At 42.2% G+C, this 16,388-nt stretch overlaps 1 protein-coding gene across 1 annotated transcript in view; it reads right to left on the bottom strand.

Annotated features, from left to right (window-relative positions):
• The window catches only part of ANKRD7 (ankyrin repeat domain 7), a 68,113-nt gene extending 52,185 nt beyond the window's left edge, over window positions 1–15,928 (bottom strand). The window contains exons 1-3 of the mRNA XM_078376804.1: window positions 2,968–15,928; window positions 2,006–2,120; window positions 1,635–1,808 (exon numbers count right to left, since the gene is read on the bottom strand). Of these exons, the coding sequence (XP_078232930.1) occupies window positions 1,635–1,808; window positions 2,006–2,120; window positions 2,968–3,308 (630 nt within the window). The 5' untranslated portion in view covers window positions 3,309–15,928. The remainder of the gene's footprint in view (window positions 1–1,634; window positions 1,809–2,005; window positions 2,121–2,967) is intronic.
• Between the last annotated feature and the right edge of the window lie 460 nt (window positions 15,929–16,388).

Raw genomic sequence — 16,388 nt, 5'->3', positions numbered from 1 at the left:
CAGCGACTTAAACCCAGATCTCCTTAGTCCCACTGCAACCATCTATCCACTGCACCATACTGCTTAACGAGAAACAGTTCCAAGTTGCAACAAACCATTCCCCCCTATATTCTTTGCTCTGGAAAGAGGCTATCTAAAGATAAAGGATAACACATTAAACGTTATATTTCAAAGCCATTAAATATATGTAACATTTTATTTCAAAGCTATTAAATACATGTAAGTGTTATAAGAATAAAAATATACAGTATCTCACAATCTTAAAAGTATGACTGATGCCAACGCTCCTTCAGACAAACAAGTTTTCTGTACAAGAAAGTGACTGGAATCCTGTTGCTTTGTTATACCTGCAGGGAAAGATGCTTCTCACTGGCAATTAAATAGTCCCTACTTGGATTTTGGTGGACATGCACCTGCTGGCTTGGCATGCATGCAAACATTGAAGTGGGGACTTATTAATTGCCAATAGGAAGCCAGTGGAAATTACACTGTTTGTCTTCCACGGGTATAATGAAACAACAGGTTTTTGACCAGTGTTTTTCTTTAGAACAGTATCATTTGTTACATTCATATCCTCTCTTTCCTCCTGAGCTCAAAGCAGTACATATGGCTCTCCCATCCCCACCACTTTATACTCATAACAACATAGTGAGGTAGGTCATGTTGGAAGAATATGAATTACTATAGGTCACGCCGTGAACTTCATGGCTTTTTTTGGGACTAGAACTTGGCTTTTCCAAGTTCCAATCCAGCTCTCTAACTACAAGAGTTGTACCACAGTAGTTCAACAGCCATACTTTAATGGCCAGCAGCTGGACTAGATAATAGTGTGCTCAGGCCACTATCTCTGTGAGTATGTATACTGGTCTCTTTACCCCTTTTGTTTGCACTAAGACTTCCATCACTTTAATGATATCACATTCCAACATAGAATCAGCATGATTTGTTGCAAACGCAGATGTTGGGAAATTGGTGTACATGTCCCAACTTGACTGGGGGAAGGAGAAGAAACGAGATAGTGATTAATTAATTGGTTAATAATTACAAGGCCTTTTCTTTGTCAATAAAACTGAACTGAGTGCATGATGGCAGTGACCACATTTGCACCTCATGAGCAACACAAAATGTCTCTTCATAAACAATGTGAGACAAGCTGTATGTTGATGTACAGTACAAAGCCCAATTACTCTCATTTCGCTCCTCCAATCATGTAAGCAAGCCAAAAAACACTGAAGCAATACCTTTGTCTGACATCAAAACCTGGTGTTATATTCAAGTGCACCTGAAGGAAGCTGCATTTGTAAGCCAACAACAAACTGGTTTGAAGTTGAATGGCAGGTTTTGGGTTCTTTGGCTGCTCCTCAACATAGCACAAGGTTAGATGTCTATCCCTTCCTGATTCACCTACCATCACATAAACAAAAAGGACACAAATAGGATCTCCTCAACATTAAACAGCTCATCCATGTTATGGTTTATTAAATTAGAATTCTTGGCTGATCTTTACTTATGAACATGACAGGTGTTTGAAGTTAGACCTTTCTTCCAGAAACTATTTCTTCCTTCAAAAGAGCATGAAGAAGCAACACATCTGTTTGATCTATTCACATGACATGACATTAATTGCACTTTACCTTATTCTGCGCTTCAATGTGGGCTTTATGATCTAATAAATGCTTTGCGATGGATGTGCTGGAATCCGAAGCAGCAAAGTGGAGGGCAGTGTTACTGTTCACATCCACAAGATTAGGATCTGCTCCATGCTCAAGCAGGTAAATTGCACAAAATTCTTGCTGGTGTTGCACAGCCTGAAACATTTAAGAAAAGGAAGTAAGGTTCACAAGTAATATGATATGTCCAATTAATTAATATAAGAACTTTTTTCAGTTGTAATCAGTACTTGTAATTTATTACATTCATAAATACCAATAACATAAAAACTATAGTAAACACTTTCCTCCAGATATGGCACCCATAATGTTGCAGTGTTATGTTTCATACATACCTTCATTAGTGGAGAGCTCCTTTCACTGTCACAGATATTTAGCTGGCATTTGTTGTCTACTAAGAAAGTAACAATATCTGTGTGTCCTCTGATGCAGGCAAGAAGCAAAGGAGTTCTGGAAAACATTCCATGACGTTCAATCAATACAGAAGTTGGAGTAATATTGATTTTCCTAAGGGCTGTTTGATTCATCTGCACAAGGTTCTGTTTTCACCTTGTTCTCCTCCTAACAACCCCACAAGTTAGAATAGGTTGAGAAGTTACCCAGAAAGCTCCATGGCTCAATATTAAAATGTTTGATGCTTTGATCACTGCACTGTACCATAGGTGTGTGCTACCCTTTTGAAGATGGAGCTACACTGGCCCTTGAGGAAAAAACAACCCAATCAGGAACCAAGGACATGGGTGTCACTTGTGGTGGATAGGGCCATCAAGAGATAGTAATCAACTTTCAAAGTCACACATCTATTCTGGATCAGCACCACTGTGATTGTGCCTGCAGTGATCACTGGGGAGGAAATAAAGTTAAAGCCTTTTCATTTCTAGCAAGCCTGAGGCAGGAAAAAAAAACCCACACTTTATTGGAAGGAGAGAATCAGCTATTGATAAAGAGAAGGCAGGAGGTGGGGAATGAGAAGGGGAGTGGCATTTTGTGACCAAACAGATCAAAATGGAGTGCTCTAATGCCAACATGTGGTTGATTAAATTAGAACTACTGGGGCTCCAGGACTGATTTCGATGTGAATGGAATAAGTGATCTAATCAAACCATTCCAAAGCAACCCAGACTAGCTCACTCCTTTGCTAATGAAGCCATACCATTACTTTCAACCTCTGATGGAGCTCTGCTCCCTTCTTCCCAATTTCTTTCCCATCCATGTGATTCCAACCCAGTGGAAGAGGGAAGGAGCTGTTTGTATGAATGTGAGGAGGGATTCAAACACAGCACTAGCATTTCCTCACCTGCCAGCTTTATCCTGCTCATTGAGGTCATGCTTCTGCAGCAAGCGCCGGAGTTCACCCAGATCTCCTTTGGCCACAGCCTGATGCAGCCTGCCCTGGTCCCTCTTTCGCATCTTATAGCTGCTGCCACCGCCACAGCCAAGGGGAGAGGTGCAGATGGCAGGGGCAGAAGCAATGGCCCTACTCCAAGCTGGGGATCGCTGTTGCTCCTTCCTCATCCTCCCCAGTCCCAAGATCTTCTTCATCTTCTTCATTCTCCTCCTTCTCTGCAAGTGGTGGTTCACAATATAAAGTGCCACAAACTCAGTCCTGCTCCCACCCCCTATGGTTGGCCAAATCATGTAGCTTGGGTGCTCACATGAGTTCACACTGCCTCAGATAACTTCATCAGTTTTCTGGTTGATGTCGGCTGGCACAGAACAGTCAGTTGGTGGAGCCACACAATGTCTTGTGGGGGAAGGGCTCTTGGTCAGAATTAAGGAAGTAACAAGGAAACTCAACTGTTAAACACAGCTGCCAGGGCAATACTTCAAGCCCTGAAGTTCCTCCAGCATGCATTAAGCCTGCTTTGCAAATGCAACAGGTTTGTAATAAACTCTGTAGTAAACAGTGTTGTGGGTCAGTTGTTTGCAGTTCTGAATTGTTTGTAGATAGACACCAACACAAGTTCAATGACTCTCATGGAAGTCAATTTGTTCCCATCGTTCTCCAGCCAGCTGATGGACTAGAGATGTTCAGCTAAAGTTCCGGGCTCTCTTCCACACTTTTTCGTGAGCCGTGCTTGAGCTGCTGCAAGAGAAAACAACAACAAAACTCTAAACCTCCTTGTTATTCTCCCTTGCTGACAACATGAACTAATTCATAGACCAAGGGTGGGCAAAGTGGGACCTTTGGGAGAGGCTAACCTATACAAATTGATTACCAGGAGTATCCAGAGTCTTGAAATCTGAAAAAATAAGTGGCTTCAGAAACAAAAGCAGCATTTTATTGAGAGGAGCATGTAATAAAAGATTGGCAGATAGAATGCTCAATGGGGCCTTATTGAATTTTAAACAGCCATGAGGGGTATGGAACTGAAGTTCTGATTGATTTAACTGTTCCAGGTACAAGTCACTCCCCATGCTACTTTAAGCACCTTGAGGAGAAAAGGGGCAAAAAAGGAGGTTACCTACCTGCAACCATAGTTCTTTGAGTGATCCTCTGTGAATTCACACAAATGGGTTGTTCTGTGCGTGCACTGAATGTCTTGGAAAATTTTAGAGCTTAAAGATACATGATTAGTGGGATGTTCCCCCATGGAGTGCATGCTCTGCCCATTTCCTATTAATTGTCCGCGGGGTAAAAAAAGTCATTTAAGAAAAAGTAATGGACAGAGGGAGGATGGGTGGGATGTGTGAATTCACAGAGGACCACTTGAAGAACTATGGTTACAAGTAGGTAACCCTCTTTTCTTTTTCATGGCCTCTGTCAATGCACACAAATGGGTGACTAGCAAGATTCACTTACTGGATGGCGGGGCGTCACGGTAGGAAGGGTACTAAGACAGCTCTGCCTAATCCAGTGTCATTATGTGCTCTAACAGCTGGACAGTAGTGTCTGGCAAAGGTTGATGGAGTAGACCATGTCGCAGCACGGCAGATACGAGGTATCTCAATCCCACGCTGGAAGGCAGTAGATGTTGACAGCGCTCTAGTAGAATGTGCAGTTAGATGATCAGGAGGTGGTTTGCCTGATAATTCAGAGGCCAAAGAGATGGTCTGGACAATCCATCTGGAGATAGATTGTGAGGAGGCTGGTGCTCCCTTGTGAGGACCATGGAAACACAGGAAGTCTATTGGTTTTCCTGAAAACTTTGGTCCTGTTGATGTAAAAGTCAAGAGAGCGTCTTATGTCTAGCAAATGTAGCATGCACTCCAGAGGTGTTGATGGTGATGGAAAGAATGATGGTAAGATGACTGGTTGATTTAGATAAAAATCAGATACAATCTTGGGCAAAAATGAGACATCAAAGTACAATGTGACTTTATCTGGAAGGAATTGGATGAATTGTGGGTCTGAGCGGAGGGAAGCAAGTTCACTGTCTCTTTTGGCAGATGTTATCGCCACAAAGAATGATGTATTTAAAGATAGTAGTTTGAGTTTTGATGAAGCCATAGGTTCAAAAGGTGGACTCATGGGAGCATTAAGAACAAGCTGCAATGACCATTGAGGTATCATCCATTGACGTGGTGGATGAATGTTATTCTTCTTCATTTCTTTAAGAAACCTTTTTACCATCGGGTGTGACAAAAGTTTTGCTGATTTAGAGTTAGCCGGCTGATGGACAACAATGGCGGAAATATAGACTTTAAAGCTAGAATAAGAGAATCCAAAGTTAAATAGATGTAGTAGAAAGGTAAGTAGTGTTTTCAGAGAGACAGGTACTACAGGTAAGTTATTTGTCTCAGCAAAGGTAAGAAATGCTTTCCATTTGTTTTTGTATAACAGTTGGGTTGAAGGCCTTCAAGCTCGATCGAGAACACACTCCAAGGCAGGAGTATCCTCCAAGCTGTCAGATTCAGCCATGGCATTTCCGGATGTTAGCCCATCCTGCTGTCCTGTGTCAGAAGGTTGGGAAGCAGAGGGATTCAGAACGAATACATCAACATTAACCTGAGGTGAGTGAACCACAGTTGCCTCAGCCACCAGGGAGCTAGGAGGATCACATTTGATTGGAAATGTCGAATTCGGATGATCGTCCTTTGAATGAGTGGTATTGGTGGGAAGAGGTAGAACAATCCCTTGTCCCAATCTGTCCTGAATGTGTCCCGGATAGAATTCTCATCTGCTCCAGCTCAAGAGCAATAGACATGCCATTTGGCATTCGCTTTCGAAGCAACGATATTGATGGTGAGTATACCCGATCGACAGCAAAGATAATAGAAGACAGAATCATTTAGAGACCACCCCATGTGTTTTCGATGTCAGATGGCTGAGGTGACCTGCAATGTAGTTCTCGTCTGTGGAAATGTGTACTGCTATCGGGAAGATATGATGCTCGCTAATTCCCATAGCGAGGTACAGGAGGGGCAAAGAATGGGTACCTCCTTGCTTGTTCACATAGTATAGAGCTGTGGTATTGTCTGTGACTAGCTGTACTACGTGACCCTTGATGATTGGTAGGAAACCATGGAAAGCTCTGATAATCCCCAGAAGCTGGAGACAATTGATATGTAATAGTTTTTCTTATTTTGTCCATAGGCCGTGAATCATAATGAAGGCAGTGTGCTACCCAGCCAGATGGGCTGGCATCGGTGGTAACTTGCACCGTTGGTTGGAAGAGCTGAAAGGGGTGATCCTACAAGTAGATTCGACAAAGATGTCCACCAGGTGAGTTGTTGGGCTAATTCTGGTGTTACCATCAGTCATAGAGATGGATGGTCTGTCATTGGGTTGAATAGTGACAGGTACCACGACTGGAGTGATCTCATTTTGAGTAGGGCATGCTGAATCATCGAGGTTGTGGATGCCATGAGTGCGAGAAGATGTTGGATGTGATGGGCCAGTGTGGAAGCTTGAGGTCGGAAGGGTTGAATGGCACTCTTTAATTTTATAATTCTTTCTTGAGGGAGGAACACTCTGGCCTGCAAGGAGCTGAAAAGGGCTCCGATGTAAGTAACCACCTGGGCCAGTTTAAGGTGCACTTTTGTAAAGTTCAACTTTAGTCTGAGACTTTGAAATGTGTTGAGCATGATGGTGGTGGCTCTGACGGAGTTGTGATAGGATGTTGCGACTATCAACCAGTCATCTATATAAGGGAAGATGTTTATGCCCTGAAGGTGAAGGTGTGCTGCGACTGGTGTCATGCACTTCATGAAGATCCTCGGTGCCATGGGTAGACCGAATGGGAGAGAACAGAATTGATAAGTTATGTCGTCAAACCGGAACCACAGAAATTTGTGATGGCATGGGTGAATAGAAATGTGGAAATTGGCATCCTGGAGGTTGATCACGACGAACCAGTCTCCCTGTGAAAGTAGAGGAATGATAGTATCTAAAGTCAGCATTCTGAATCATCGAGGTTGAATGAATTTGTTGAGGTGCCTGAGATCGAGGATGGGATGGAGTCTACCATCCTTTTGGGGGACTGTGAAGTATCTTGAATAGAAACCATTATGCAGGTCAAATGAAGGGACTGAGATTATGACACATTTTTGAAGAAGCAAACTTCTTGAAGAACTGTAGAGTATAAGAGTATGGGGTAGTTTTAATTTTTTTGTTCTTGCGCTCTCCTCTTTCACCCTCATTAAGAGATTCTTTAATTTTCTTCACTTTCTGCCATCACAGTGGTATTACCTGCATATCTGAGGTTGTTGATATTTCTTCCAGCATTCTTAATTCCGGCTTGGGATTCCTCCAGTCCAGCCTTCCGCATGATGTATTCTGCATATAAGTTAAATAAGCCGGGGGACAATATACAGCCTTGTCATACTCCTTTCCCAATTTTGAACCAATCAGTTGTTCCATATCCAGTTCTAACTGTTGCTTCCTGTCCCACATATAGATTTCTCAGGAGATAGACAAGGTGGTCAGGCACTCCCATTTCTTTAAGGACTTGCCATAGTTTGCTGTGGTCCACACAGTCAAAGGCTTTTGCATAGTCAATGAAGCAGAAGTAGATATTTTTCTGGGACTCTCTGGCTTTCTCCATAATCCAGCGCATGTTAGCAATTTGGTCTCGAGTTCCTCTGCCCTTTTGAAATCCAGCTTGTACTTCTGGGAGATCTCGGTCCAAATACTGCTGAAACTTACCTTGTAGGATTTTGAGCATAACCTTGCTAGCGTGTGAAATGAGTGCAATTGTACGGTAGTTGGAGCATTCTTTGGCACTGCCCTTCTTTGGGACTGGGATGTAGACTGATCTTTTCCAGTCCTCTGGCCTTGTTGTGTTTTCCAAACTTGCTGACATATTGAGTGTAGCACCTTAACAGCATCATCTTTTAAGATTTTAAATAGTTCCACTGGAATGTCATCACCTCCACTGGCCTTGTTAGCCATGCTTTCTAAGGCCCACTTGTCTTCATTCTCCAAGATGTCTGGCTCAAGGTCAGCAATCACACTATCTGGGTTGTCCGGGACATCCAAATCTTTCTGGTATAATTCCTCTGTGTAGTTCTAATATAGTTCTTCTCTTAAGAGATATAAATGATATCCAGCGTGTTTCAAAGAACATTGTGACTATGACATCTAGTGGATGAAATAGTATATACTTTTCAGCTATACCTATTGTCTCTAATATCTTCAGTGAGTACTAACCAATATTTTGCCTAGACGTTAATATTGAGTGCCTGGAAAGATTTGTAGCAGATTTCTTTTGCATTATACCTGTGACAGCATGCAACCTGTAGTTTCAGTATTTAAGTGCTTCTTGCTTTTTTATGCTTCTAAGGGGTAGAAATGCATTCTGTATCTTCTATTGATATGATATATGAATCATTTTTAAATATTCAAAATGTATTTTGAAATATTTAAATATTTAAAACTAACTACAGAGCTGATAACATTTAAATGGTAAGAAACATGAATTTTGGTAATATCCTCAGAACTCAATAGACTGACTGTCACAAGCAAAGATTTCCCTCAGAAATAGTAAGAATGTGACTTTTGGCTTGGCTCAGAGTAAAAAGATGCATTTACTTCACACAAGTGAGGGAATGTCTTGGGAAAGGGGAGAAGAGGTATGCCAAACCAAAAGGATGTATGGCATATGAAGACCTATGAACAATCAATGGTTACTGACAGCACTGAATGTAAGGGGCCAAGGCAGAGGAAAGTACCATCACTAGAGTTCTGCAAGATGGTTTAGTCTGGATCTGTGACTCTTTGCTCACCCGAGTGCTCCTTTTCTAAATTCTTTTGGTCATCTCTAAACCCACTAAATCAATAGTTAATCAATGGTTAATCAACAGTTATGTCACTCTAGTTGGAACTACCTATAGGATTCTGGACCCTTGTGTTTAAAAGGTGCTGAAAACAGGAATTTTTTGTAAGATATTAACTAGATGTTGGCTATTGTACTACTGCAGTATGCTTTACAACTGCCCCAGTAGTTCTGTGAGTTCACAATGTAGCCACCAGATTTTTAGCTGAGACTCATCTGTCATATTTATTGGTATCAAATTACACAAGGGCTAGAAGTCAAAATATTCAGGGGATTATGAGTGGACAGTGGATGGATGGGAACGATGGAGTAGGTATAGATGTGTGGATTAGTAGAGAGAATGTGAGAAAATAGAATGACTGTAGTAACAACACAGTTGCACTGATGTATAAATATATGTAAATGAAGATGCTTTATGGGTTGATGTGCACAAATGGGTGTTTGCCTCAAACTATGAGTGTGATATAACCTTCAGAAAAGATGGGAGGGATGCAGCTAGGGAGGAGGAGAAACCTTTTTCCCAGCCTTACTATAAAGAGTTGGGGAGAGTGATACCTTGAGGGCCTCCTCCCATCTGTACATGCCTAAATATTAAAATCACACCTGCCATATTGCTCTCACATAGATATGGAAGACAGAGAATCAGTTCTGGGGAGATCCATTTGGATCTACTGGTGTTAGCTTTTGGCAGAACAACTCAAACACTTCTCTCTCAGTGAGTATTTTGTTGCTGACTTCCACACATTCTGATGATGCTTCTGAGGGTCCTCCTTTTAACCTGCTTCCCTTCTGCTTGTTATAATATGTCATTTATTTTAAAGTTACATTTCATTTCAAATTATTGCCGTAATATACACCACTTTGAATAGCCTGCAAAAAGCAGACTTTTAAATTTAAACCTATCTATCTAGTTAAGTAAAATAAATAGTAATCAAGCCAGGGCTACCTATGTGACAGCTTTTCTTACCTATATTATTCAGAATATGTGAAAACTGGTATAGCCCATACTGTGTGGGGTTCTTTGTACTCTCTTTGATTACATAAAATGTTGTATGCTTCCTTGGACAGATAAATCCAAGTGAAAGGATTGAAATGTGACTTTCTTCCGAATCATTTCCTTTAAATTTTTCTGCTGAGAATCTTAGATGTGGCGTGTATACTTTTTGCCATCTACTGGCAGGAATGCATTATTTCATGCTGGTGAAAAAATTAATAGGGATGGGGGTATTTGTATTCATATACAAATACAAATATCTCCACACAGGTGGTGTTAACGAGGGTCCAGCCCCATGGGGTCGGAGAGTCCACTCACCGATCTGCCACAGACGTGAATGGCATGATTCTACTAATGGCTCCGCGATCCGCTCACTACTCTTTGACCTTGCAGCGAGGTTTGTCCTTCTGCCTTCTGCCATGAGTGGTGAGTGGATAGCATGCTGCGGAGCCATTGGTAGAATTGCCCCATCCATGACGGATTGGTGAGTGAATCATCCGGCACCATGGGGTTGTTGTTGTTTAGTCGTTTAGTCGTGTCCGACTCTTCGTGACCCCATGGACCAGAGCACGCCAGGCCCTCTTGTCTTCTACTGCCTCCCGGAGCTGGGCCAAATTCATGTTGGTTGCTTCGATGACACTGTCCAACCATCTCATCCTCTGTCGTTCCCTTCTCCTCCTGCCTTCACACTTTCCTAACATCAGGGTCTTTTCCAGGGAGTCTTCTCTTCTCATGAGATAGCCAAAGTACTGGAGCCTCAGCTTCAGGATCTGTCCTTTCAGTGAGCACTCTGGCTTGATTTCCTTTAGAATGGATAGGTTTGTTCTCCTTGCAGTCCAGGGGACTCTCAAGAGTCTCCTCCAGCACCACAATTCAAAAGCATCAATTCTTCGGCGGTCAGCCTTCTTGATGGTCCAGCTCTCACTTCCATACATCACGACAGGGAAAACCATAGCTTTGACTATTCTGACTTTTGTTGGCAAGGTGATGTCTCTGCTTTTTAAGATGCTGTCTAGGTTTGTCATCGCTTTTCTCCCCAAAAGCAGGCATCTTTTAATTTCGTAGCTGCTGTCACCATCTGCAATGATCATGGAGCCCAAGAAAGTAAAATCTGTCACTACCTCCATATCTTCCCCTTCTGTTTGCCAGGACGTGATGGGACCAGTGGCCATGATCTTAGTTTTTTTATGTTGAGCTTCAGACCATTTTTTGCGCTCTCCTCTTTCACCCTCATTACAAGGTTCCTTAATTCCTCCTCAATTTCTGCCATCAGAGGGTTGGACCCTCTTTTATGTCGCCTGTGCAGGGATATTTGTATTCGTATATGTATACCCCCATCTCTAATTAAAAACTGTGTGCCATCAAGCCAATCCTGATTTATGGTGACCTTTTTCAGGTTTTTCTAGGTAAACAATGTTCAGAAGTGGTTTACCATTCCCTTCATCTGGGGGAGCTCTGGGACTGTGCAGTTTTCCCAAGGCCACACAGGCTGGCTCTTCTCCTGGGATTCACAGTTAGGAATTGAACTCTCAATTTTCGGCTCCACAGCCAGGTGCCTAACTCACTGTGCTGTGATTTTTTTGTGACACTGACAAATATTGTTTTCATAAAGAGGTTAGAGTATAAGCAGAGCAACAAAACCAATTTGTATCTTATGAAGCAAGGTAACAAAAGCTGGAGCTACTGAAATTGTATGTATTTTTCAGATTTCATTTGAATCAACGTCTCTTTGTAATATTTTGAGCACTACTTATATGTTTGCATTCTCCTTTCCTCTGCTGTAGTAATGATTAATTCAGATGTTACTTGAACTGTTAATGGATTAGCATCTAAATGTAGATAATAGGAAAACTAGGCGACAAATATTCCTAAATGATTCCCCAAGTTAGTTTCAAAGCGTTAGTATGATAAATGATCATACCTGGCTACAGTAACATTTGTTGTTATGTCCTGTCAAGTCAGAACTCTTAGCAACCCTAACAGGGCTTTTAAGGTACGTGAGATATTAAGGAGTGGTCTTATCAGTTCCAAACCTCCCCCTCCCAGTCAGTTTCCATGGCTATTTGGGGCTTTGAACATAGGTTTCTTGAGTCCTACTCCATCACTCTATCTGTCACACTGGGTCATTACATTTCATAAAAGCCCACAGAGGATAGCCCATAGTTTTCATTTCTTTGCTGCCTGGAATGTTTGGCTCCACATCTGATAATGAATGAGAGGAGTATTCTTCTCTCAAACAGTTCTAGAAGAATACTATGTGGAAAGTACACAAAAGTTTGGGTAACCTGGAACATCACGAATCAGGTCAAGGAACTATTGGGTTTTTTCTTCCTTAATCAACATTGGTTGACTCTTTTGCTTGAGCAGCTACTCCACACAGCAACCAACATGACAGCACATTCCTAAGCATATTTACTCAAAGTATACATCGCAGATAACTTCTCATTAGAGCTGAAATCATGTTAGTGTTCAAATACATGATATAGGCAGCCTAGAATGCCTGAGAAATCAGCCTTCTCAGGATCATGTTAGAATCAAACTGGTGATGGTGATGGCATGCAGCTCTACATTTCTGTCTCGATCTGTTATCACATGAGATAAATATTTTAGTAGGCAGGAATAAGGGACAGTTCAGATGCAGGGAGTGTAATATCAGTAGGCAGACATTAACAGAGAACAGAAAGGAATATGTAATGGAAATGCAAGAGGTGATAGTTATGAAAGTTATTGCTACTCTTCAGGGGTGACAGAAATATATTTGCTCCAACTAGATCTTGACTTTACAAGCTGGTCTCTGCATACTTTATATCCAAAAGAGCTTAATTCATTGGACTGCTTTCTTACTCGTGCCTTTGGTAAAGAACAACTTTTGCCTCAGGCTCACTTTTGCTGACCCTCTGCTCAAAGCTCCCTCTTGAACTATGCTTCTGATGTTTTTCCTCTCCACACCGCACAAACCTTTCCCAGAAATCTTTGTGGGAGATTTCAGTCTTGTCTTGCAGTCATCTGTCAGCCTTCAAACTGCGTCCCTGGGCTGAAGTCTTCAGCTTTTCCAAGCCTCTGATTTCTTCTCCTGAAATCTGCTGTTCTCTGTGCAGCAAGAGCTCAACTGGGCAACTGCCAACACTTGGCAGTTAGGAACCTTCAGCCAGTGGAATTCATAATAGTTAGAACTCTATCTTCCCACAATTCTCCAAACTAAAGATGAGCACAAACTGTGGTTTGGTAGGTTTGGTGTAGTTTGGCTATTTGGCTGCTCAGCTTTTCTGTGGGCACCCCAGCTTCCCTGGACCACTTCCTCTGGTGGTGTCCACTCAGAAGCAGCACCCAGAGGAGGCAGAGCTGGGAAGCCATGTTGATGCCTCCGACTGGGTGCCTGCTGGAGGAGGCAGGACAAGGGAACCTGGTGCCCATAAAGGAGATAGTCACCAATCAAACATTACTAATTTGAATTGCTTCTTTTTGTGTGTAGAACAGAAACAAATTTCATAGTCAGCTTTACCATATACTATGAAAGTGAGTTAACTGATCTCTGGCATCTTGACCTTTAAACATATCTTTCTCTGGTTTAGGTTCCTTAGAAAATGTAGTAAATTCCTCATATTTTACCATTTCATTCTGTAACACAGTTATTGCTGTGTGTCATCAAGCTGACTCTGACTTATGGCAACCATATGAATGAGCGATCTCTAAAATGTCCTGTCTGCAACAGCCATGCTCAACTCTTGTAAACTCCAGTCAAACACAGTAGTATACACAATTTAAAAAACACGCAGTGATGTTTCTTCACAAACATGCATCATGCTCCCTTCATGTCTATTTCCTAATGCATTATTTTGTTTAATTTCTCCATTATTGCTTTGAAAACAGAATTCAAGGCAGAAATGCATTTGATTCCATGATGATTACTTTTAAATGGACTGTCACATTGTGAGTGGCCCTGGCTGCTGTATCCAAAATGAGGCAGCAAGTTCTGGGGATTAATGTATTCGCGAAGGCTTTCACGGCCGGGATCTAATGGTTGTTGTGGGGACAAGCCAACTACACCAGAGGACAGAGTGCTGTCCTCTGAAGATGCTGGCCACAGAGACTGGCGAAACGTTAGGAAGAACAACCTTCAGAACACGGCCAAAGAGCCCGAAAAACCCACAACAATTCTGGGGATTACTTAAGTTTATTTGACTTGGCACACAAAGGAAAAAAAAGGAAAATGCAATGTCTCTGTAGTCCTTTGCAGGATGGGGTCCCAGCTTTATACAGCCAGGTAATTCTTTGTAATTTCATTCCTTTTAGGGCTGAAGGAATATCCAGCTCCTGTTCTTCAGCACTCCTAAGGCACCTAGTCACAGCTGATACGAAAAGGCCTGGCTGGTAAACAGTCCTTGCCAGCCCAGCCTCTGGTGAGACATCTAAAGCAACTCAGCTTGAAGGCTGCAGGTGGAAGAGGCTATGCAGTATTGTCTGTCCTTGGGAGTTTCCTTCCCTCAGCCTCCAACCTGCCTTCCTTTCCCACCCCCTTTGTTCAGATACCAGCCTTAAGCTGAGCCAACAGTCCTCCGAAGATACCAGCCTCTTGGAAGCTTCTTCCAGCATCTCCCCTGGCTTCTTCCAGCTTCTCTCCTTTCTCTGCCAAAGGTGGTGGGAACTCCCAAGCGTCCTCCCAAATGTCCAGTTCCAAAACCTCTCCCTGTTCACTCCCCTCTGTTTCTGCCTCAGCCAAGGCTACAGCTGTTTCCCTGAGGGAGGGCCCAGGGCCTCCGCTCTCCCCCACCTCAGGTGTTTTCCTGAGTGATAACAGTCCTGCTGTTTTTGAGGGGGCCTGCCCACACTGGCACTTAGCTCCTTCCCACCAGCCGGCTGTAGCTGGCTCACACACACCATGATCATCATCATATAACTATTTTGTCAAGTCAATTCTGACTTATGGAGAGCCTTCCCAGGTTTTCTAGGTAGAGATTATTCAGAAATAGTTTATCATTCTTTTCTTCTCAAGGCATCCTAGGACTGTATAGCTTGCCCAAGATCACACAGCCTGGCTTGTCTGTGATGTACAATGAGGAGCTGTGTTGCAGAGTTTTGAATTTCTGGTCAAATTCCCTTTTTACTATGCAGTAGAAGATCCCACAGAGGAAAGACCTACAGAGGAAAATAGCTACAAGTTCTACAGAGTCCACCCATTTCTCATCATGGGCTCTTCATGTCTCAACAACTCACTCTAAGGCATTTGTAGGAGAAAGGGGAAAATATTTACTTGCAGTTTCTTGAAATTACAGACTTGTGCATGCTGCTTTCTTTACTGCAACATATACTTAGTAACCAACCAAACAGATCAACAGCAAGCAAGCAAATTATGTCAACCGAGGAAAGAGAGGGATAGAAGCACTCAGCAGAAAGGCAGAACTCTCCTTGAATTCAAAGGCTGGAAAGAATGATTGGTTAGTGTTGGATAAATGGATAATCACCCCTGCCCAGAAAAGTCCCTCTCCATCACACAAATTACAGGCAGCATGCAAGATTGCAAACAGAACTCCAACAAATTGACCTCTCAGACTCTGTATCTGCAGCCAGATACTTAAATGACATTTGCACAAAATTGCAGTCACTTGACCATTTAGGTAATGGTCTCTTTAGATAACTACGTGAATAAATGCATTTTCTTTAATAATGTTCACTTATTTCATTTTTTTTCTTTCTTTCACTGCTAGTGACCTTTAAGTGCCCCTCTGTGTGCATATTTGCCCCTTCATTCAGGACCTTATAACAAACACCTTCCACATAGCCAACCCACAAGTGGTCTACTCAGCACCACTCGGCTTGATTAGAATTAATAACGACTTATTAAAACAACCGTGTGAAAAGAATGGTGCTTATTCCTGGGCTGCAAATTCATTTAACACAAGTCTTCACTCTCACCGGCATCTCTTCCCGCCTCAGTCTCAGACTCATCCCTCCCAGACTCCACTTTCTTCCACACACTCTCCCCCTTCTTATGTAGTTTTTCTCCAGGCCAATCAAAAATATTCTTGCCAGTATCTCATGCTCCTCATTCAGCTTCTCCCATCACTTATTTACTAAGCCAACACATTTCAAACAACAGACCTACCATCACAATATAAACAATATATCTACTGTATAACTATAACCAGGCATCACACGGGCCTAAAGACTTGTATGTGCACCTCTGCATTTTATTGATATTGATTCTGGTTTACATGTTTCAGCTGTAATTTTCACCACTATCGCTATTGCTCTTCTGATTTTGCAATGAATTTATTAGGTACTTAGTCTTGTGAATGTTGTAGCTGACTTTTATTTACAATCCTTTGCCTTGAAGGCATTGCTTTGGTCATAAAATGATGTATTAAAAATATCTGTGTGCCAAAACCACCTTAAAAACAGTACAGAAAACAATGAAAACAGCAAAGAGAAGTTTCCTTTTTCTTGGTTCAGTATTGAACAAACCAGTTGCACTACAAATTTTGTCTGAAGGGTAACTTTCTTTTACTG

This window comes from Pogona vitticeps, chromosome 5, assembly GCF_051106095.1.
Source record: "Pogona vitticeps strain Pit_001003342236 chromosome 5, PviZW2.1, whole genome shotgun sequence".
NCBI lineage: Eukaryota > Metazoa > Chordata > Lepidosauria > Squamata > Agamidae > Pogona > Pogona vitticeps.
The sequence above is the reverse complement of the archived record's forward strand: the minus strand, read 5'-3'. Positions and strand labels throughout refer to the sequence as shown.